Here is a 22913-nt window from a genome sequence, read left to right as displayed (position 1 = left end):
GACTCACAGACTTAGGGAACAAACTTATGGTTACTAGGGGGAAGGGTGGGGGGAAGGGATTGTTCAGGAGTTCGGGATTGACATGTACCCACTGCTATATTTAAGATGGATAACCAACAAAGACCTACTGTATAGCACAGGGAACTCTGCTCAATGTTATGTGGCAGCCTGGATGGGAGGGGAGTTTGGGGGTGAATGGATACATGTGTATGTATGGCTGAGTCGCTTTGCTGTGCACACGAAACTATTACAACATTGTTAATTAGCTATACTCCAACATAAAATAAAAAGTTAAAAAAATATTGAATTAAATGTTAAGCCATCCAAGTATACACTGACTATGTGTTATGAATGGTGATAATATCCGTGGGAGGGTAAAATGCAACATTCACAGCATAATTGCTGCCCTCAAGGAGATTCCTATTTAGGTGAAATAAAAGTTAACATGAAATCCCTAGTTATGGGGGTTGCACTGCACGACCTCCACCGTCAGTACCATGTAACTCTAGGATGCCATAATTGCATATGAAATTAAATAAAATAAAGATGCAATGAACGAAAAATACATCAGAAGCACAAAGATAATTTTAAAATCGTCTCATCTCATCTGAAATAATATAAAAACACTAGCAAAAAAAAGTCAACGCTCTCAGAAGTGACAGCAAAGTTTTACACCTCGGTTCTAAGCTGCCAGATTCTCAACTGTTTGTGAGAATAATCGACACTATAACATTCTTTTCTTTCTATCTTGGCCCAAGGATATGAGTATAGGACCTTTGAAATATCAGATAAAAAGGAGAAGAATAAACTGTGTTAGGCAGAAAATATGAGAATAACGTCCTATCAAGATGACGATAACACAGGTGTCCAAAGCAAGACAAGAGCAGAACACACAGGAGAGGGGAAAATCTTGGATGCTACACATCAAGAGGCTTTCAGAAATGTGTAAATATAGTAGGCGATTACACTGCAGAAGCCCTCTGAACTGATCTGAGCACAGGTGGGCCCATTAAGCAAAATGTCTGTCAGAGTACTGAATCAGAAAAGAGTTCCTCGTGTCCATTTGTATTCCACGTAGAGGGAGCACAGACAGGAAGTGAAAGGGAGGAAGCGGACCCTGACCATGGATTTAAATCCCCAGTCTGTCCATTACCACTGGGTGACACAGCCTCTTTGTGCCTAAGTGTCCTCATCTGTAGAATGGGTATAGAGATAGTTCGTACCTGAAAGTACTGTGATGGAGATAAACTGGTGAACACTATAAAGGTTGGAGAACAGTATCTAGCACTTTTTTTTTTTGGTAGGGCCAAGGCTGGCTTTTTTGCCTAGGAATCATATTAGAGTCCTCCAATGTCTTTTGTGTTTTTTTTGGGGGGGGGCATCAAACACATGCTTTATGCATTGTCTGTGATTTCTAGGTTTTGTTTTTCTTAATAGTGGAACAAGAACTTAAAACCACCTGAGAAGCAATTTGCAAGCAGAATGCCTCTACATTTAATACAATTCCCCATCCCCCACATTTTTTTTTTTTGCAGTTACACACCTGTATTTCATTTGATCACAAACGTTTTTAGGGACGTGCCTTTATAGTGTTTTTGAAGCACTCAACTTTATTTTATATTAAATTATTTATTTTAAATTTATATTAAATTATTTATATTAAATTATATTTTATTTAATTCTTTTTGCACCACATTTCATCAGTTTATAAAGTAGCTAAAAATTTCATAATCACCGTGACAAGTACTAGTCATGTGAACATACTGAGTTACAAACGTAACTCATTCATGGTGGAAATTCAACTCAACTGGTAAGAGAATTAAGTACTCTTAGTAGAGAGTTTCAACTAGTTGTCAACGTTTGGTAAATTGAGAGTGTAATCTAATATAATTTATAAGAGGAAATGGTGAGCATTGGTTAATCTGGCCAGTGAGTTCAAATAAGGTTAGTTATAGACTCCGGTTCCGTTAAGAATGTTACTTTTAGATTTTATTTGCTACACTGGTTTCTTAATCCATTAGAATTTAGCTCAAATTATTGATTTTAATATGGAGGCCCTTATTAATCTGACTTGCTTCCACCCATAGTCCCAGAGATGCTTTTCTGGAAACTGGAATCGACAAAGAAGTTTATGGCCATTCTTAAGATTTTAAATTTCAGGTTAGACTTTTTTCCTTTCCCATCATGGACTGGTTCCCTCTGTAAGTTTCCCAGAATCTGTCAACGAATCCTTAGAACTATCCTTTTGTTCCTCTTATATCAGAATTTGCTAAAGAATATCCATGTAACCTCTTATTCTCTGTTTTTGAGGGACAAATAATTAGCTATTTCCTATAAATTATTTTCTTTTCTACAACTTACAATGTATCTACTAAAATCACAATGTGTTCAACAATCTTCTTTCTGTATTTCTCTTCAGGTGGCTACTTAGATTGTAGAGAATCATTAGGCTGTATTCAGCAGATGACAACTAATGCAGTTTTTTAAGATACATAGAAACCTACTTAGAAATCTTCTGTACTGAGTCTCCAGTCCACGGGCAGCAGCTGTAACATCTCTCATACTCGGGACCAGGCACACTGGTGGGTTTGCTGTGCTCACCAGCCACACCCTCAAACAAACTGGGCTGGACCAGCATGGCTGCATAGTTCCAAAGCCTCCACACAAGACAGGAAACATTCAGAAGAAGAGGTAGGGGTATAAACCTCTCTTAGGTGTATGTAAAGTAACTCCCCAACTTGCAGAATGAATCTGGGTCATTTATTCATTATTCCATTCAACAAATAATTACAGAGCTTCCACAGGTGCAAAGCAAGCCCAAACTGCTTTTCCTTTAGCCGGTGCTCCATGATATGTATTTGTGCCACCAGAAAATTAAAAAACCACAGGTCATATAATGAACAGACCACCTGAAAAACCAGCAACTTTGTCTATGACTGTGAGCCCTTAGATGTTAGAGGGCAGGCATCATCCTTGCCATTATTCTACGTCCAGAACTACTATCAGCCCATCTTTTACAAATTGCATTTAAATTAGAATGGCTCCTGGAAGTGAGGTCTATTTGGGGAGAAACAGTGTGTTGGCTGAAGACACCCAAGGAGTAAACACTGAGTTCCATTGTTAGCGCAAACACCATCCCCTGCCAGTTGGATATGTATTTAAGAAATTTGCGTCAGCCAATGAAGAAGCTTAAATATCTATGGCACATGTGTTTACTGTGGAAATGAACCATCATGATTCACAAACAGGGACTGTAGATCCTTAAAAATTGTTCCAGAAAAGCCTCAAGTTAAAACACGTAAAACGGAAAAATTCAGGAACATGCAATAGCTGTGAAAAGCGATTACAATAGTGGATCTTGATTATAAGAGAGCAAATGACATACAACTTTTAACAGATGCAACATTCTCTCTGACCAACATTTATCGTGGGCAGGATCAGGAAACAGAATAGAGATAGATGATTTTTTTTCCACACAATTTATGAGTCATAAATTATGAATTATGCGCTAATAGATAAAGCAGAGAGAAAATTAATTTAAGAGATGAGATCTATTTTACAATTCAGAGAGCTCTTTTCTCTTCATCGGAGGCGGGGGGGGGGGCGGGGGAGGATTACATTTTGATGTGCGGTTTTACCAAACATCTTTCTTTCTCTGAAATGAACTGCAATTTCTCATTATTTCCCTGAGGAGTCAGGGAAAGATGTTTGTGCCAAAGTTCAGAGGGTAAATCAGCAACACTGTCTCAACCATCTGGAAAAGTGCTGAACTTTCTAGCATGATGGAAATGTTCTGTACAAACACTGTCTAATATGGTAGCTGCTGGCCATGTGTGGCTTTTCAACACTTGAAATCTGACTAGTTTGACATAGAAACTTAATTTAAATTAATGTTTAATTTCAATAGCACCACATGGCTAGCGGCAACAGTGGTGACAGGCTAGTCTAGAGGGTATCTCTGTCTTTCCCCTTTCCTTTAGTCAATCAGACCAGGCAGCTGGGGGTTATCCTTTACAAACTTAGAGCTTGTTTGAGCAAATATGAACATTAATAGCATTAAAAAAAAATAGGAAACAGCAAAGATCAGCCTTCTAGACCCCTTTGCCAATCCACGTGTCTCCCTGCAGTCAGATATATTTTCTAGTGCTTTCTCGGGGGGCAGCTTCAAAATAATTCAAATGGTTTGCCTTTCCACAACTTTCCCTGTTATGAAGGCAACCGGAAGAGTTTGGTGAGAACGCTTAGACGAAGAGAACCTGTAAAAGACTGAGGCGGAGTGTATTAGGTTGTGAAGAGGCAGGCTGCAGAGAGAGAGAGAGATGAAAGTACAACATACCCCAGCTGTAGTTTTGCTTACAGAGAGTTTGAAATAAAGAAATGTACTTTGGCATCACATAAAACTCCGCCTTGCTTATCAGGGAGTGCAAGACTACTAATACTTGTCCCCAGAGCCATCAATTATTTGCTGACTCCATTCCCCGGTTTCACTTGATACCTCTGATTGTTTCCTTTTACCTGTTTATTATTTGTTGATGCATTTCTTTATCAAAATTAGGTTTAAAGAGTCAAGAGATTTAAGAGACATTCAATTTTAATGACATCCCTTGAGAGGGGAGAGAATGGAGGTTCCGACGCAATATGTCTTGCCCATGGAGATAGTGGTACCTTTTGAAGTTAACTCACTTCCTGTCAATAGCAAGCATTTCAGTAGCAAAGACTGTTTTGCACAGAAACACATACCTGGAGGAGCAGATCAGAAGTTGGTCTGACTCGCTGTTGGAAAAGGATGCTTAGCGTTCGATTCTGTTGTTCCAAATCAAACACTCTCGTTTTCAACTTTACACATTCCTCCCTTAGATCCTGCAACAAACACATTGAAAGAAAAAAAAGTCTATTACCATTAAGACACTTTTGCATATTAATACTATATTTCATCTGATATTTCAGGCGCATTAGTAAAAAATAGTATTTTAAGCCTTCAAGCCCCCCAGAAATAGATCACACACAATGTTTTCTTCCACAGCCCACTGTCTGATAGAATTATTATGTTCAGGGAAGACCTACTTGAAAAAAAAAAAAGCACCTTGAAATCAGAAATGCATTAATCTAGCATGCTATTTTTGAAGATGGTAAATCTCAGCAATATAACGTCAATTTAAGTTTCCACCTATATATCTGGCTTTTTCATTGTCTTCATAAAAGCAATCATAAAGCACAAATCACAGGACAATGTTTTTACAGTGAATAGAGATTTGGTCAACTAAAGAAACTATCACTTTTTTTTTAACGTCTTTATTGGAGTATAATTGCTTTACAATGGTGTGTTAGTTTCTGCTTTATAACAAAGTGAATCAGTTATATATATGTCCCCATATCTCTTCCCTCTTGCGTCTCCCTCCCTCCCACCCTCCTTATCCCACCCCTCTAGGTGGTCACAAAGCACCGAGCTGATCTCCCTGTGCTACGCGGCTGCTTCCCACTAGCTATCTATTTTACGTTTGGTAGTGTATATATGTCCATGCCACTCTCTCACTTTGTCACAGCTTACCCTTCCCCCTCCCCATATCCTCAAGTCATTCTCTAGTAGGTCTGTCTTTATTCCCATCTTACCCCTAGATTCTTCATGACTTTTTTTTTTTTTCTCCGAGTCTCTCATACAGAGTGAAGTAAGTCAGAAAGAGAAAAACAAATACCGTATGGAAACTATCACTTTTGATGGAAGCTTCCTCTGTCGTTTGCGGAAACGAGTTGAAATTCTCAATGCGGCTAACCGAGTCAGTGATGGATTTAGATGGAGTGAAGCAACTGTGAATTGAAGGCTTATAAGGCCACTTGAAACTTGCCCATCCTCTGAACTAGTGGATTTCCATATCTTTGGGGATGTTCTGGTCTTAGTGTTGGGGAAGAAGTAGAAGAACCGTACCTCAGCATCCCCTTAGAGCAGCTCTTCTGAATAGTTCAAACACCAAGGAGCTTTCATGAGGGGGGCTGACATGCGGGAGCTTTAGAATGCTCTAGAATCCCACCCAGGAGCTGCCTTCCAAGTTAACTTGTGATAAAGACAGTACTTATACTGACATGTCTACACCCTCTTTGGTGGGGTTCAAGGAACAGCCGGTAGAATAAAGCCCCAAGGCAAGGTTCTTCAAAAGCTGACCCTTTTCTACATTTCAAACTTTATCTTACACTATTTCCTGATTTGAAAAAAAAAAAAAAAAGGTTTCTGCTCTTACCATGCTCTTACCCCGCTCTTTAACAAAGGTCTGCCTGTTCTCGAAAGCACCAGGCATTCTGCCTCCTTCCCCCTCCCCGACCTCCCTTTTGCTTCTCATCCACCTCCTTCTTCCGGTCCAAGTTTGGCTCTTCGGTTGACATCCAGTTCAAATTCTGTTTCGTCCTCCACGCCTCTTCCTGGCATCCTCCGCTTTTATCTGCTCCCTTTCCTGAACTCCAGTAAGCCCTCAATGCCTCTTCTACGACATTTAGTTAATGTGAGATACTGCTCTGTGTTGATTTGCTTTCAAGCTCTGGCCTTATCTTGTCAATCAGATGACACGCTCCTCCAAAGGCACGAGGAGATACTCACAGAAACACCAGCACGAGCATATTGTTCTGACATTTTTCCTTCACCACCTAGCACAGCACCCCACAGAGCAGTAGGAGCTTGATAAAATGGTGTGCTGATTTTGTTAAAGGGGTTAATGATGATGGGTTCTATTCTCTAGTGATGGTGTGATAAAGAGAGCTTTAAGTTTCTCAACACTGTTGTGTGTCTACCTGTGTATTCTGAGGTGGGGCAGCTACAGGCCTCACTGAAGGCTCTGCAAGCAAGACAGGGTGCCAGTCCACAGCTCTGCTCCCCAGGACCTAAATAGCAGTCACAACGGTGAGTGCGCCTGTTTCCTACACAACCTTGGGGCAACCTAAGTGTGCAGCTAGAGAGAGGTCTAGCTTCCGAGGCTTTACCTGAGATGCATCATCACTGCCAGGCTTATTCATTCTAGGCAAAGAGATAGGCCAAGCTATAGCTCAGTGCACAGCTTACACTCTTCTCACCTTTTTAGCTAAATAAGGAAGCTGATGCGTAGGATGTTTTCAACTGATTGCTGCCTACAAATGCAGAGCAGAGCAAAGGAATGCCATGTCCAGATGAGGCAACCAGGGTGCCAGCTGTAGGAGGGCAGCAGCTGTAAAAGCAGGGGCAGGGGGTGTGTGCATGCCATTTAGCAGAGGCTGTTTTGGGGGGCTAGGCGCTGCTCAAATTAAAAGGCTAAATTTGCTGTCTTTATTTAGAATTCAACCTCTGTGTCTCGCTAATGCTAATTTTTGTTCTTAGCGTGTATATAACACTCCCTGCTCCCAAACGCTAATTGTTTTCACTACTGCTAATTAAGCAATTAATAAAACTTGACTGTGAGGTAAATAAGTATTAATAGTACCTATTGGGTGGGAAAACACAATCATTCTCACTTGTGGGGGGTGGGTGGGGATGGAAACAGAAGCATATGAGTTTGGATTTGCAAGGAGAAAGGAGACTTGTAAGGAAGACCAGCAACAGTTTTTAGTAGCAAAACTGAGAATAACTTGAAAAGATTTCTTCAGACGGGTAAAAAAAAAAAGAAAGAAAAAAAATCAATATATTCTAAAGCAAGTTTTTGTACCAGTGCCCAAATTTCCATGGCCATTACTGTTACTTAAGGCAGTAAAAGTTCATTAGCAGGAACACACTTTATCGACCTCGAGGACCGTTCATCACTCCTGGCTCATCTCGATCAGCACAGAGCAGAGAGGGGAATGGAGGGCTTCAGGAATGTGACGCTGCTCTTACAATCACTGACCCACAGAATTGAGCTGGACAGAAAATTTGTAGATATAAAAGAATATTCTGTGTTGCTTTAACATTCTTGTTTTCTTCACTCAAGCTGTGGACGGTTAAGTGATGCCAGACAGCTGTCATCCCAAGAAACTGTAATCAAAGCCATGTGCGTGTGCCCATGTGCACACACATAAACACAGCCAGACTGGAGAGATGGAAAGAGAGAGAGAAAAACCACAGTTTCCTTGACTACGAGGCAGAGTGTCAGCGGCTGTCTGTGCTTCCCCTGGGCTCACAACGAGAACCCACTAACATAAAGGCCCATATGACATTTCGAGGCTGGGTGCAAGAGCCACTATTCTAATGCTGTCAATTATAGAAGGGAGAACTAGACTATGCCCCCCAGGTAAGGCGTTAGAAGCTAAAGAACTCTCCTGTTCAGAGGCCAGCCTCTGAGATCATGGCTCCCAACAGAGGCTGGACCATCTGCCCTCATCCACAACCTTTGTTTTTCTCTGCTCCCTAGTATGTCTCAGGCCACAAGGGGAGGACCCCACTGAAAATATAAGGTTGTGTCTTTAGAAAGAAAAAAGGGGATGTGTTGTATAATGTTATCAGGAAGAAAAAATGCCAAAGAGTTGACTACATTTCATCTCATGTAAGCAAGTATAGTGGTCTTTGGGTTCAAGGAAATAGCCCAACCTGTTTTCTTTGCAATCTGCATGCCACTCTCAATTGAAATAAAGTAAGGCATTACAGCTGGATGCCAGGGGAAAATATACTGAGCGATGGGATGCTACTGGTCTAAAAGGGCCCTGTGTATCTTAACGATCCCAAACCACAACTTCCCCGGAGGATCCACACATCGTACTCCTGACAAGTTCCACCTGTGTCTGGGGCTGAACGAGATTCTGGCTTCATTGCTGCGTAGCAGTTATGGAGTATGGTTACTTTATGCATTTAGAGCAAAACCATTGCCAGCTCCAGGCTAAAGGAAATTTAGGGAAATGCTGGTTGATTAGAAGCTCGATATATACTGATATTACCACTGGAGTACTGTTGATTCAATCTGATTTTATCGTGTACAGTGATATTATACTGGTATTCCTATTTCAGAGGCACTGTGTATCATGGGAACACACTGGATTGGCAGTTAGGAGGCCTGGGCTCTGGTCCTCATTACCCACCTGACCTTGAGGAAGTAACTTATTCTGGTTGCGCCTCAGTTTCCTCACCTGCAAACGTAGCTTCTGCACAAAACCAGGCTTTCAAGACAAGGCATGCCTCAGCTGCTTCATGAGATGGCTGGTCAAGGGCCACCTGAATCCTTCCCTTAAGCTTACTGGACACCACATCCACCAGCCCCTCCCAGTCACAACCCTTCTCAGTGTCTGTCACTGATATATCCCTATCTCTTCTAAGAATGCTAATACTTCTGTAAGAAGAAAAGGATTTACTGGAAAAGGCTGGTCACATCTCAGACCAACCAAGGACCTCAACATCAAATACTTAAAAAGGCAATTGTATCACTGAATCAGGCCAGTTCTAATCAATAGGAAGTGGTGAGTCTCGTGGCAAACTGAATACTGCAAGCCTGCATCCAAAAGGCATTCAGATGAAAACATTCTTAATCTGGGTGACGGCTAAACAGTTTATGTCATTACAGTGAATTGAGCCTATTACCAAAGCTGGTTGACAAGCTCAGGGTTAAATGTTCCTACTAAGGTCCCTGGCAGTTGGGAAATTCTGGGGTCTAAAATAAGACTGATTCTTAGAAAGCTTGATTTGGAGAAATCTCCAAATTTAGAGTCACTTTTGACTCCACGCATGTCAGATCCTGGACGTCCTTGCTAGCGAGGACCGGCGATGCTTCCAGAAGTTTTAAGAAATCTACTGGCTTCCTTGCCCTTTTGTTTTATTTCCTGCAATCGTATGTAACTAATCATTGGGTTTCAACCCATCTGTTGATTTTTATAGCATCTCTTCTGGTATGCCAGAAAAATACCTTTTTGGTTGCCCAGGGAGGAGGATATGAAGTCATGGCAGATTTGCCTTTGTGTCATAACAAATGATACAGTCCCAATTTGTACTGAGTGGTACAAAGGGTAAGGGCATGGAGTGGAGTGCAGTAACCCTAGGTTAACATATGGGCTTTGGCACTTCTAGCAATTGGAACTATGGGAAATTTATTTTTGTAGCCCTACCTCACAAGACGGCAGTGAAAACAAAAACAATTCAGTGCATTTAAAATGCTGGACATGGGGTCTGACTCCTTGGTAGTGCTAAGTAAATATAAACAGACTCTCTTCAAGGAAACCAGATCCTACCCACACCATTGCTACACAAGTGGACCCAGATGGCCTGACCACACCTCCTACAAGGGAAATATGTAGAAGTTGGGAGTTCTTTTAGCTTCAAACTACAAAATTGTGTTCTGCTGCTATCTGGTTGGCTGTACTGCTAGATTCCACCATACAAGGGCCTTAACCCACGTTGGCAAATTAAAAAACACCATGAATATTTGGCAATTCTAAAGAACATGAAGGTAAGGCTGAGGTTGTTGATATGCTGGAAAATAACTCCAGGGAAAAATGCTTTTCTTCCGAGTTTGGTGTTAGTGGCAAAAAAGGAAAAAGGAAAAAAAAAAAAAAAAAGAACCTAGGAGAGTAACATTTTCAGTGAGTGTAATTGTCTTAATGAAGATAAAATGTATTTCAGACAAAAATATGAGTTTAGCTCAGGTTATTGATTTCACTTGCACTTATAGACTTGGACCTATGATTTGGAGGCATAAGTGGAAGTGAGCTGGGTTTAATATTGTCATTTTAGCGTTATTGATCTAAAGGAGGGACAGTCAGCTCTCTTAAGAGAACTCGCAGATTTCTGAGATAAATTGCATTACTTGACTAGGACATGATATGTACATTTAACAGAAGCTGCTAAATTTATGGAAATAATTTTTTTTCTACCAGTATTTGGAAAGGAAATACACTCTGTGACTTCAAGATGCTTATCGGAGCCAATGCCTGGTATGCCAGAAAAATACCTTTCTGGTTGCCCAGGGAGGAGGATATGAAGTCATGGCAGATTTGCCATTGTGTCATAATAAATGATACAGTCCAAAACTGTATGGTTATGACTATAATTTTACCTCATGGATTTTATGTGTGTGACTTGGATAAATCACTCAAGATTTCTGTTTTTTACTCTGTGCCAGCTACATCCCTCTTTAGAATTAGGTTTCTCATCTGCTTTCGGAGAAACCTAATTTTATTTCCTATATTGTGCTCTTAATTAAAAAGAAATTTTTGTCTTTTTGTAGCAATTCTACAGTCTCTAGAAAAACTGGGAAGTGCATGTTTCTGCAGAACATGATTCTTCTGGAATCTCTGAAAGCCCAGGCATCTTTGCCTGCTTCACAGTATCCCTGAGGTGTGCTATCTCACAGTAGCACATCTTTTTGTGTCTTACTGCTTAACTGTACCAAGGCAGATTTATCTGTTTACTAGTTACTACTTGAATTTGTGTAGCTATTTTTTGTGGCTGACCTGAAAGGTTCCATTTTCCTTTATATTGTACCAGACAGCTTTCTTGTCTCTTTTCTGAGGCACCATTAAAAAAGACAGGCATGAGAAGTCTTTCAACAGTTACACACAGAGCTGCAACAGTGCCCCTTCATTCCTTAGGTTTGTAATTAAATGAGTGTCGAGTTTCCAGCAGGAGGAAAGCAGTTGAGAAATTAAAGCCTTTGAAAAAGAAAAGGCATTCAAATACATTGTGACAGAAATCATGAGTTGCCCTTCAACATCTGTTTCGACCCTTCTTCTACAATAAGGTGACAATCAATTTTCAGCTGGGCACATACCCAGAATAAAGACTCCACTGTCGGGCTCCCCTGGTGGTACAGTGGTTAAGAGTCCGCCTGCCAATGCAGGCGACACGGGTTCGAGCCCTGGTCTGGGAGGATCCCACATGCCGCGGAGCAACTAAGCCCGTGCGCCACGGCTTCTGAGCTTGTGCTCTGGAGCCCGTGAGCCACAACTGCTGAGCCCACGTGCCTAGGGCCTGTGCTCTGCAACGAGAGAGGCCACTGCAGTGAGAAGCCCGCGCACCGCAATGAAGAGTGGCCCCTGCTCGCCACAACTAGAGAAAAGCCACGCACGGCAACGAAGACCCAATGCAGCCAAAAATAAATGAAATAAAAATAAATTTATATAAAAAAAAAGACTCCACTGTCAGCTTCCTTAGGTGTGGATGTGTGATTAAGTTCCGTTCATGGAGATATAAGTAGGGAGGTGTGAAAACTTTTGGAAGTTTCTCTTAAAAGACAGCAGGTGTGTGTCTTTTAGCCTCTTCATTTTCTTTGGCTTTCATTTCTTCCTGATGGCTGAAATGTGGATGTGATCACTGGAGCTAGAGCAGCCATTTTGGACAATGAGGTAACCCTGGAAATGAAGGCCACATCCTGCAGGATAATAAGATGGAAGCCCGGATGCCAGGAACCCTATCAACTTTATGGAGCAGAGTCATCATACCAGTCATGTGCTGTCCACCTGCAGATTTAGATCTGAGAAATAAATAACTAATTTGATTTTATTTTATCTGATTTAAGCCACCATTATTTTGGATCTCTGTTACTCACAATGGAACCTAATTCTAACCTAATAAATGTGCTCAAATCTCTCTATTTATGTAGTTTAATGTAAAATCTGAATCAGTTAAAATCATTTGTAGCAGGAAGCATGATATTTTGACAGAAGTAGTTGGGGGAGAGAATCTAGCAAAAATATTATTCTAATGCCTCTACAGTACACATTTAAAATAATATTTATTTAAGTACCTTTATGAGAAGTAGTAAATCCCTAATAAAATTGTTTTCAATTAAAAGAAATCAAAATGTCATAAATGCTTTTGCTCTCCTTAGCCACATCCTCCTGAACATGCCACATGATCTAAGATCTTCTTTCAAAGAGGAAATCTATCTCACAGAGAGGTAAATCAGAATAAAAAAATTTGAAGGAATTAGAATTTAGCCTCTCAGACACATCATGGAAGGAGATGCAAAAGGTTCAGTAAAATTCGCCAAACCTGCCAAATTTGGGCAACTACCTGCATTTACCCACTCTGCCCCAATAACATGATCTGAAGGCAGAATAAGAAGATGACAAAGGAGAAGGTATAGAAATTTCAGGCTGAGAAATCACCATTTGTTGTTTTCCCTAACTTTATGAGGAGTAACTGACAAATATAATTGTATATATTTAAAGTGTAAAACATGACAATTTGATATACATTGCATGGTAGAATGATTACCAAGATCAAAATTATTAACACATCCTCACCTCACACAGTTAATTCTCTTTTTTTATTTTGTGATAATAAGGCTTAAGATCTACTCTCAGCAACTTTCAAGTATATAATACCACCATGTGTTTTATCTTTACCACAAACGTGTTCCTGGGGGAACAACTCTATATGTTCCGTTTTATAGGACGACCACAGCAATTCTGGGAAGTAGACATTGTTATCCCTATTTTACGGAACAGGAATTAAGGTCCAGAGAAGTTAAACAGACTTCCTAACCTCAAAGATCTCTTGCTGAATTTTAGGCCTCTGTTAATGCAGCCCATCACAGGCTATTCATTTTATAGGAGTCAGAGGAATCCATCAACTTATTTAATGTTTGCATTTACTAAATAAAAATGATAGGTTTGCTACTCATCTGGGTGGGCCCATGGAAATCTTTCATCTTCAAAAGGCTTTCTATTACTTTCCCAAGAGTTTAAATTTTATGAATCTATTGGTCATTGATGTTACTGCATATGCCATCTAAAACGCACACAATTTTAACCTAAGTGAATAAATAGAAAAGTATTGTAGCTATCAATCATAGTTTCTGTTAGTTTGACAATGTGAGTTCCAATCTATTCACATAAGTACTTTGAAAATAATAAAGCCAGAAAGTGACCTACCTTTTGAGTGAGCAGAGCTTGCACAACTTGGTTGGCTACCTTTAAAAAATAAAGAAAAGAGTTGCCGTTTATAATAATGAGACTTTATATGCATGGACGCTAATTTATCAATAAGTTTCCCACAGCTTACTATAGCTAATTAGCTCCTTACTTTCCTCTTTCCTCTAGCTCCAGAGGACCTGATTCTTTTCATAATAAGCCTTTCCTTCTAGGTAATACTTTGCTTTTTCCAAAGGTGACCTTGTTGCTAATTAAAATGGTTAGGCTGGAAAGATCATTCATACCTTGACTCTCACATTTCCATATTTGGAAAAGGAATATCCTTTCATATGTAAAGTACTTTAAGAAGGCTAAAAAATGATACAGTGTAAAACATGATCCTAATTATCTGCATACAGTTTCTACACTGCTGATTTACAATGTCCTTTGCCTCTCCTTCCTATTCTTTTGCTGTGTGACTATTTCACTGCTTAAAATTACTTGCAATAGGGGTAGGTGGAATGGTGGAGAATAGGGACAACTCATTCTTTCCTATATGCTCTGCTTTCCTACTCCACATCTTTTACGCCATCCTCTTGTCATTGTTACCTGTGATAGAGTCTGATAGTTGTTTACTCTATCCCCCATTTGCCCCTTCCTCCTAAGTCACAAACCCTGATTTTTTGGCTGGACACATCCAAATACATTTCCCTGCCTCCCTTGTCACTGTGTGACAAACTTCTGGCCAATGAGTTTTTAGCAGTCTATTTTCTTGGACTTATAGGCAGTTTCTTATAAAAAGGGGGCTCATCCTTCTTTCTTTTCCTCGCTGGGATATGAAAGTGATGGCTGGAGCTTCAGCAGCCACCTTGACAATGGAAGTCACATATTAAGTATTTTGGGGCAGAAAAATAGGATGAGCCTGGTCTTGATGATGCATGGAGCTGCACTGTCTATCTCTGAACTGGTATATGAGAGAGAAATAAAATAGGCACTGTTATGTTGAGTTTCTTCTAATATACAACCAAATATAACTGTCACTAATATATTGCTAGAACTCTAATTTTCTTCAGGTATCAGGCAGCTTGTGACAGGAGGAGAAGCTGGGCCCCTCTCAGCCCAAGGAGGTGAATCTTGATTAATCTAAGCCAGTGTTGGTTATTCCAGTCCCTTTCAGCGACTGGCTTAGGAGTGGGCATGTGACACAATTCCAGTTAACGGCCATGTGAAAAACCAATAACATGTCCATGATATTTCAAGAATCTGGCATTTTCTCCAGATAACCATTCATCATTTCTACATGTATTTACACTAAGATTTCTTTTTCACCTGCAGGTTTCAAAAACACTTCACAAAGAGTCACTAAACTTCACCACAACCTTGAAACTATGTACCCATATGGCTAATATTGATAAAATTACGGTAGAAAGGTGAATTATGTGGAATTTTTTAGTCAATACATACATAAACTGTAAACATTTAGTGTGATAACTGAAACTGACAGCATTAAAGACCGAGTCAGGATATTTAAATATTTTAAATATAAGGTATTTCTGTTCATTCATTTATTCAATATAAATTTGCAGAGTATCTATGATTGGGATGTGTTCTTTCATTTCAAAGAGAACACAGCTGGTAGGAGGTTGGCAAGAACACAATTATAAGTGTGATAATCGTGTAATCATGTAATCATATTGGTAATTCTCACATTCAACCTCAGGCTGAGGACCACACTTTTATCTTCTCTTTCTCTTGATAACAAACGTATTTTTGATGATGCTGAACTGTGTGTGCTCATTTCTCTGTCTAGTATAGGGGTACAGATTACGGTAAAAATGTTTTCATGGGGCTTAATTGTTTCTTAACTCAATATTGACAAAACAGCATATCCTTAATGACAGTGAGCCACCAGTCAGCCTCACTGAAAATTAAAATACAGGCTGCAATCAACTTGTGGTTAGCAGACATTTACACCACAAGCAGTAAATGACTAGAATCAGATTACCTACAACTGGTTCATTGAACTGTATGCACAAGAAGGATTCTTTTCCCTATCAGAATCCTTCTCAAATTTATATCGTTGACATTAAGTAAAAAAGAAAGGCCTTTCACTGAAACTAACTACAGTTTTGAAGAAAAAGTATTCTTAGGTAATTTGCTTTTTAGTCCAGCCCAAGTTAAAGAAGCATATCTAAGAACTATCATAGTCCAAAATAAATTGTATTTTCCGTAACTGGTACCATTACTTTTTCCTTTATTACTTTATTTATACACGATCACAGTGGTGATAAATGTTATTCGGCCGACACAAATTGACCAATAGCATAATCTTGAAAATCTTTCAGTTTTAAATGTTCATTTCAATTTGTAACTGTGAATTTAAAGTCAAACTATATACCATCTATTTTATTCTTGCAAATTAAAAAAAAAAAAAACAGAAGAATTGAACTATTCATGCTGCTTAAATCAGGAACAATGTACCAAACTTAATTTATACCATAAATAATTTAATCCTTTTGGATAGCAAACTTTAGATTTGATTTACATTCTCATAAGACTGCCTAATATCAATATTTTCTTTTCTTCCTCCGAACTGGTCCCTCACTTAAACCAGTCTGTGGCACAGTGGTCGCATAAAATGGCTCTCTACATGATTTAGCAGGAGTCATAAACGAATACCTTATCTGTAAGAGCCTGTAGCAGTAAATATGTTATATCTTTGCAATCCAATATGTTTGCCCTATAGGCTTATAGGCTCTATCTCTGATACAGTTCCTTTTGGCACGTACTTTGGACAATTGTTTGCTCTACCTGAAAACTGAACAAAGATACACGAATGCATTGTTTCTTTACCTACTGACATGGGGTTCTATTACCCAGAAGGGCTCACAGGTTCCTTGCAGAAAAGCAGGCATGTGATACACATGCTTTCCTTGGTACTGTCTCTAAAGATAGTTTCCTGGGTTTTGTTACTACTTTTAACAGCTCAGGTTCCCCGATGCATTAACAGAACAACTATTTGGAGCTTGTGCCTGCAACCTCTAATAGGTTCACAAGATGATCCCTGGAATGGGCCGCTGCCCTCATCATAGCATCTTGCCCTTAGCACTCGGGTTGCAAATAATCACACCCCGGCAGGCCCAGCTAATGAGAACAAATACCTTCTAGTGTCAGCTGACAGCTTTCCTCTCCAAAGAAAGAAAAAAGACCAGCTGGGCTGGGCCATGGGGACCTGAGACACACTGAGCAAAGGCGACAGTCGGTCCTTAAGCCCCTGGCTTGTTTGACAACCTCCCTTAGGCTCTTTGTGGAAACCTCCCTCTTTGAATCTAGAAGAGGAGCAGGGGTGTGGGCAGCGGGGGAGCCGGGCGGGAGGAACAGGGGTGCCAAGAAGAGCGGCCAGGTACATCTCTCCTTTCCTCGCCGTAAGAATTCTCTCAGACAAGCCAGCTCCTCTGACACTTGGCTCATCTGTGACCCACACATGTCTTTGTTTTTCTTCCCTGTCACATGAAGAGGGATGGGGGGGGAGGGCAGAGAGAGGAGAATCAGGGCTGCAGAGCGGTCTGTTACTTTATTGCCAAACAGTCCCTGAGGCTGAATGAGTTTATTCCGGAGGGAGCCAATGCTCACTACATCCTGAAGACTGTCGGGGATGGGGTCCAGGGTGGGGCGTGTAAGGTACTCAGCGGACACCATGCTTAACAGTCCTGTCCTCCTGCTTGGTGGTCCTGCTCTCACCCTTTTATGCGCTACTTTATCATGCCAAGCCACTGTCATGTCAGCAACGTAATGTACAAACCTGGTCGCTAAAGCGCGCCTTTTGGGAAATGTGCTTTGGAGAAGTTTTCTCTGCTTCTGAGCTTGGTTTACTGTAGGAAGGCAGCTGGGGGCAGGTGGGAAGAGCACTGGGGCAGAATCACAAAAAAGACCTGGGTTCAAATACTGCCTGTGTTGGTCATTCACTGATAATGTATGGGGGTGGGGAAGCAACCTGATTTTTCTCATCTGTCAAGCAGGGGAACCGTCTGCCTCTAAAATTGTGAAAAAAAGCATGAGATGATAGACATCATCAGAGAAAGCACCTTGGGCAGTACCTGATCAAAAGCAGTCACCCCAAAAATGTTAAATCTGAATCCAATCATTCAAACTTCAGAAACTAAAACACATTTTCAGGTAAGCAGTTAAGGAAGGATGGTTTGAGAAGAAGGGCTTTTATTTGTAAAGGGATGAAGTGCGTGTGTGTGTGTGTGTGTGTAAAATACATGTATAAATAAAAATCACTAAGCACCTATATTATTTATTTACTCTGTAAAAAAAAAATCCTATAAGACCCTGGGAGAGGGGGAGATTTATATATGGGGTTCCAGTGAAAACTGATTTGGAAATTCATTTGCTGTGGATAATTTCCATTCGTTCATTCAGTTATTCAACAAATATGCATTAAGTGACCTAGTCTGGGCCAAGAATTGTGCTGGATCTGGAGAGATAATGCTAACGAGAACATAGGTGCTGCCTGTGGTGATTAGAGTCTAGAGCAGGTACAAGAAGTAGATCATCTGTTGATTTTATGATCCATTCATGAAATGAACATGAAACGGACACCTGAAGCATGTGAGAGCCATAAGCAGGATCATCTTCCATCTACATTTATCAAGATATTGATTTTAAGATGACTTAGGTTCCCAGATGTGGGCTATACAATGACAATATCTGATAATGATTCCACAGTCCAGTCTTGCCGTATAGCATAGGAACCAGAAAGAAAAGGAAGAACTGTTTTTAACCTGCTTCTGCCTTTAGTTAGCCTTGGTTTAAAAGAAATTCTGATGCTTTTTTCTTCTTTTCTGAACTACACCCAGAGGTCTGCTTTTCCCTGCCCTTGTGCTCTGAAGTGTAGAGCATGGAGAAGTCAGAGAACTCAAATACTACGGCACCCTGGCTGCCTACGAACCCTGGTCCAACTCGGATGGCCTGATGGGGAGGCAGGTCCAACTTCTGTGTGCAAAAGCTTTGCCTGGGAAATTCGTTCAAATTGCCAATTTCCTCACCCTACATTCTGCTTAAGAGTAGCTGAGCGAGATCAGAGAATCAAATTTCTAGCAATCGAGACACATCTTTCTGATGCAGAAGGGGTTCAGAAACACGCTCTGAGGAACACTGGGCTAGGGTGTATTTTTTGCTCAGACACTGTTAAGGAATTGGAAATCACTCAATTTCCACATGGGTCCACATGGCTCTTGTAGCATCACAACCAGTTTGGTGGAGACTTCATCCTCTTACGGATGCTTTCTGAAAATGCCCTCTAAGGCACACACTCAGAGACATAAGCTAGTGGTTCTTAATGTCGGCTGAATATTATAAGCCCCTGGAGTGCTTTAAAAAACTTGAATACCCAGGCTCCACTCTAGAGCAGAATCAGATCAGATCAGAATCTCTGAGGGGCGGCGGCAGCCAGTGGCTCCTTTAAAGCTCCCCAGGTTAAGTGCAATGTACCAGTAAGAGTGAGAACCACTCACCTTTCTAGATCTCAGACTTCACCTGCTCCAGCTCTTTCTCCTAAAGATGCCCTTTCAGTTCTGCCCCCTTCACCACCTGCCCGCCCGCCCACTGCTCCGCCTGCCCTTTGGTGACTCTGCTGTGTATTCTCCAAGACCCAGCGTAGCCTGTTTCCTCTGTGAGTTTCCCTCACCTCCTTCCTCTGGGATTAACCACGCCCCTCACTTCTCCTGCTAGGCTGGGGGTACCTTGAGATCCCAGGGCCTGGGCAAGGCTGATATCCCATAAAGGTTTGGAGGATACAGCTGAATCCGTCTAAAAGCAAGGCAGCGGTTTGAGGCGATGGTACGTGTCATCATCTTCTCTACTTGAGAATAAGCTGGTCTTAAAGGAACTGGCCAAAGTGATACTGAGAATAAAGAGCGCTTCGCTGCTTGCCAGCAAGCCGTCAAAAGGCTGGACAAAGAAGCTAGATACAAACATGAAAACCTCCAGTGCCCCCCACCTCCAAAAAAAAACCCCAAGATTGGTCCTTGGTTTTGCTTTGGTATTGCAAGGCAAGGAGATGAGGGGTTGGGTGGCAGTAGAAGTGGTGGTGAAGTGACAATGTGTGTGCATGCATTTGTGTGTGTGTATCTATGGATGTGTGTCTGTTCCTTCTGAATAAACACACCCTTTTATTAGAACACACAGAGGGAGTCTCCGACTCCCAAGTGCTTTCCCCAAATCCTCAATATGTTCATTTCCCAGAAAATAACAATCAGTACAAAAGGGATTGAAGAACACTTCAAATTTACATTTTATCCACCTGTGTATGTTTTATGAAACCCATTAGCAAGGAAATAACTTACGTGAGGCCTTACCTTGTTAGTTTGTCTAATTAGTATGAAAAGCCTTGAAAAGAATTTCCAGTTGGCATTATTACTACATTCAACTACCCCTTTGAGAGTGTTCTCTTACAATGCATGGAAATGGATTGCCTACCCTCATGCAATTAGTTACAAAACAACAGGCATGTGTAATCAGGGGCCGGGATTCATGAATACAGAACATTTGTGCTGCTCACAGGTGGTTCTTCATTGAAGATCCCCTCTTTGGCAACAGTTAAACTTCTGCACTTAAGGACGGAGGGCCCAGGACCTGCACACAGCCCCACCTGGAGTCCCGCGACCTGCACGCAGCCCCACCTGGCATCCCGCCCGCCACTGTCGCTGGCCTGCAGCAGCAGCATCTCCTTCAGCTCTTGCCTACGAAGGGGCTCAGCCTGGCGGACCGGGAGGACACTCCCCCGTCGCTCAGTGGGACCACAAGGAGGATCTGCCAGGAGCCCGCCGAGCCGAACCCTAAGTCATCTGCCCCCAGGGTGGAGGATGAACCACTCTTCTGAAAGAAACCCCCTGCCGCTTTGTCATCTTTCCTGTCGAATATCGTGATGTTTGGCAGATGTATAAGAAAGCGGAGTCTTCCTTCTGGACAGCTGAGGAGGTGGACCTTTCCAAGGACATTCAGCACTGGGAAGCCCTGAAGCCTGAGGAGAGATGTTTCACTTCGTGTGTTCTGGCTTTCTCTGCAGCAAGTGATAGCATAGTAAATGAAAACTGGGTGGAGCGGCTTAGCCAAGAAGTTCAGATTACGGAAGCCCGTTATTTCTATGGCTTCCAAATTGCCGTGGAAAACATACATTCTGAAATGGACAGTCTCCTCATTGACACTTACATTAAAGATTCCAAAGAAAGGGAATTCCTCTTCAATGCCAGTGAGACAGTGCCTTGTGTAAAGAAGGCGGCAGATTGGGCCTTGCGCCGGATCGAAGACAAAGAGGCTACGTACGGAGAACCTGTCGTAGCCTTTGTCGCAGCGGAAGGAATCTTCTTTTCTGGTTCTTTTGCATCTATATTGTGGCTCAAGAAACGAGGACTGATGGCCGGCCTCACATTTTCCAATGAACTTATTAGCAGAGACGAGGGTTTACACTGTGACTTTGCCTGCCTGATGTTCAAACACCTGCTACACAAACATTCGGAGCAGAGAGTCAAAGAAACAATCGTCAGTGCAGCTAGGATAGAACACGAGTTCCTCACGGAAGCCCTGACAGTGGAGCTCATCAGGATGAATTGCGCTTTGATGAAGCAGTACGTCGAATTCGTGGCAGACAGACTTATGCTGGAGCTGGGTTTTAGCAAGGTTTTCAGAGTAGAAAATCCATTTGACTTTATGGAGGATATTTCACTGAAGGGAAGACTAACTTCTCTGAGAAGAGAGTAGGCAAGTATCAGAGGATGGGAGTGACGTCCAGTCCGACAGAGAATTCCTTTACCTTGGATGCTGACTTCTAAGTGAACTGAAGATGTGCTCTTATTTTGTTGAGTTTTCTTTTTTTCCTTCTCATCAAAAGAGAAAAAAATCAGCTACCTGAATGGTATTAACCAGCTATACCATAAATTGCCCTTAATCTTCATTAATGGCATCTTTAAAACTGTGTAGCTACCTCAAAATCAATCCTGTTAATGCTAGTGGGGTCACCTAGGTTGAAAGCGTTGACAAGAGCTACTCGGATTCTTACGAAAGATCTTGTCCATGTTTGGCTTTTCCAAGCAGGCTGGCTGCACATGACTTCCCTTTGGCTCTTAACAGCACCTTCCTTGGCCTCAAAGTGTGGGGAGTCAAGCGAGTTTGATCCAGCAGGATTAAACAGTTACTGCCACAAGGCAGTAGGAAGACATCAGACTCACTGCTTCAGATTTTAAAGTTTACTTATGATTTGTATATAAAACTGGCTCATTACACACAAATACACATAGTTTGCACTGTCAGAGTGAAGGCTTGGTTTAACCTAAGTTTGTTGGTTTCTACACCAAATACAAAAGTATTCTATTTACCACTACTATCTATTCTATTTACCACTAACGGGAGCCAATTCAAGATTTACTAGGTGATCAACGTAGGTTCAGCCTGTGTAAACTAAGGGTGTCATTTTTATTCTTTCTTTTCCTTGATGAGTTGAAGAGCTTTTGAACTCAATCCTGTGCACACTTAGGTATCAGTATCAGCCAGGTGGTACCACAGAGAACACAGGCTGGTTTTGTGTTCTGTAGCCCACGTCGAGTACCGCGGGATAAGAGATGTGGAGAAAGGAGACTCTTAACTTAGGTCATTAGGAACTGCAGTGTGATCCGGACTCACTGTGGGCAACCTGGGTGTACATGAGGGGCGGTATCATTTAATTTCTCAAATTGTATGTCCCCCAACTTCAAGTTAGTATGAAAGGTCCTTGAAGAGTCTTCTTAGCTGGCATCCAAGCTATTCACTTTGTGAATTGGTTTTCAAATCATCCTTGAATGAAAGGACCCACGTAAGATCTTTCTCCTATTAAGTGGTAAAACCAGGACTGAAACTGCTTCTCCTAAAAGTTGAGTGTTTATTCTGATTTTGTTTAATTTGTGTGTAAGTAGGTACTGGTGACTTAACCATTTGTACTTTAAAGTTAGAAAGTTGTTCTACTATATATTTTTTTTATATCATATCTGTAGTTCATACTTTGAAATACTTACCCAGTATTATTTTGCAGTTCATAACGATTGAGTGAATATTGTTCAGTGCAACTGCTCCTAGGATTTGCCTAAATGTGAACATCATCTGCTGGATTC

The 22913-nt window shown here is 41.2% G+C and overlaps 2 protein-coding genes across 2 annotated transcripts in view; one reads left to right on the top strand and one right to left on the bottom strand.

Moving 5' to 3' along the window:
- NCKAP5 (NCK associated protein 5) overlaps positions 1-22913 on the bottom strand; it is a 965176-nt gene that overhangs the window by 172392 nt on the left and 769871 nt on the right. Inside the window, exons 9-10 of the mRNA XM_060016917.1 lie at positions 13789-13827; positions 4741-4860 (exon numbers count right to left, since the gene is read on the bottom strand). Of these exons, the coding sequence (XP_059872900.1) occupies positions 4741-4860; positions 13789-13827 (159 nt within the window). The remainder of the gene's footprint in view (positions 1-4740; positions 4861-13788; positions 13828-22913) is intronic.
- On the top strand, positions 15166-21602 carry LOC132428745 (ribonucleoside-diphosphate reductase subunit M2-like). The gene is given in 6 exon segments (XM_060017060.1): positions 15166-15197; positions 17068-17170; positions 17356-17448; positions 20390-20644; positions 20647-21493; positions 21496-21602. Coding segments are annotated over 6 exon segments (1437 nt in total).

Source organism: Delphinus delphis, chromosome 7, assembly GCF_949987515.2.
Source record: "Delphinus delphis chromosome 7, mDelDel1.2, whole genome shotgun sequence".
NCBI lineage: Eukaryota > Metazoa > Chordata > Mammalia > Artiodactyla > Delphinidae > Delphinus > Delphinus delphis.
Note: the sequence above shows the minus strand (reverse complement) of the source record. Positions and strands in the feature narration are given on the sequence as shown.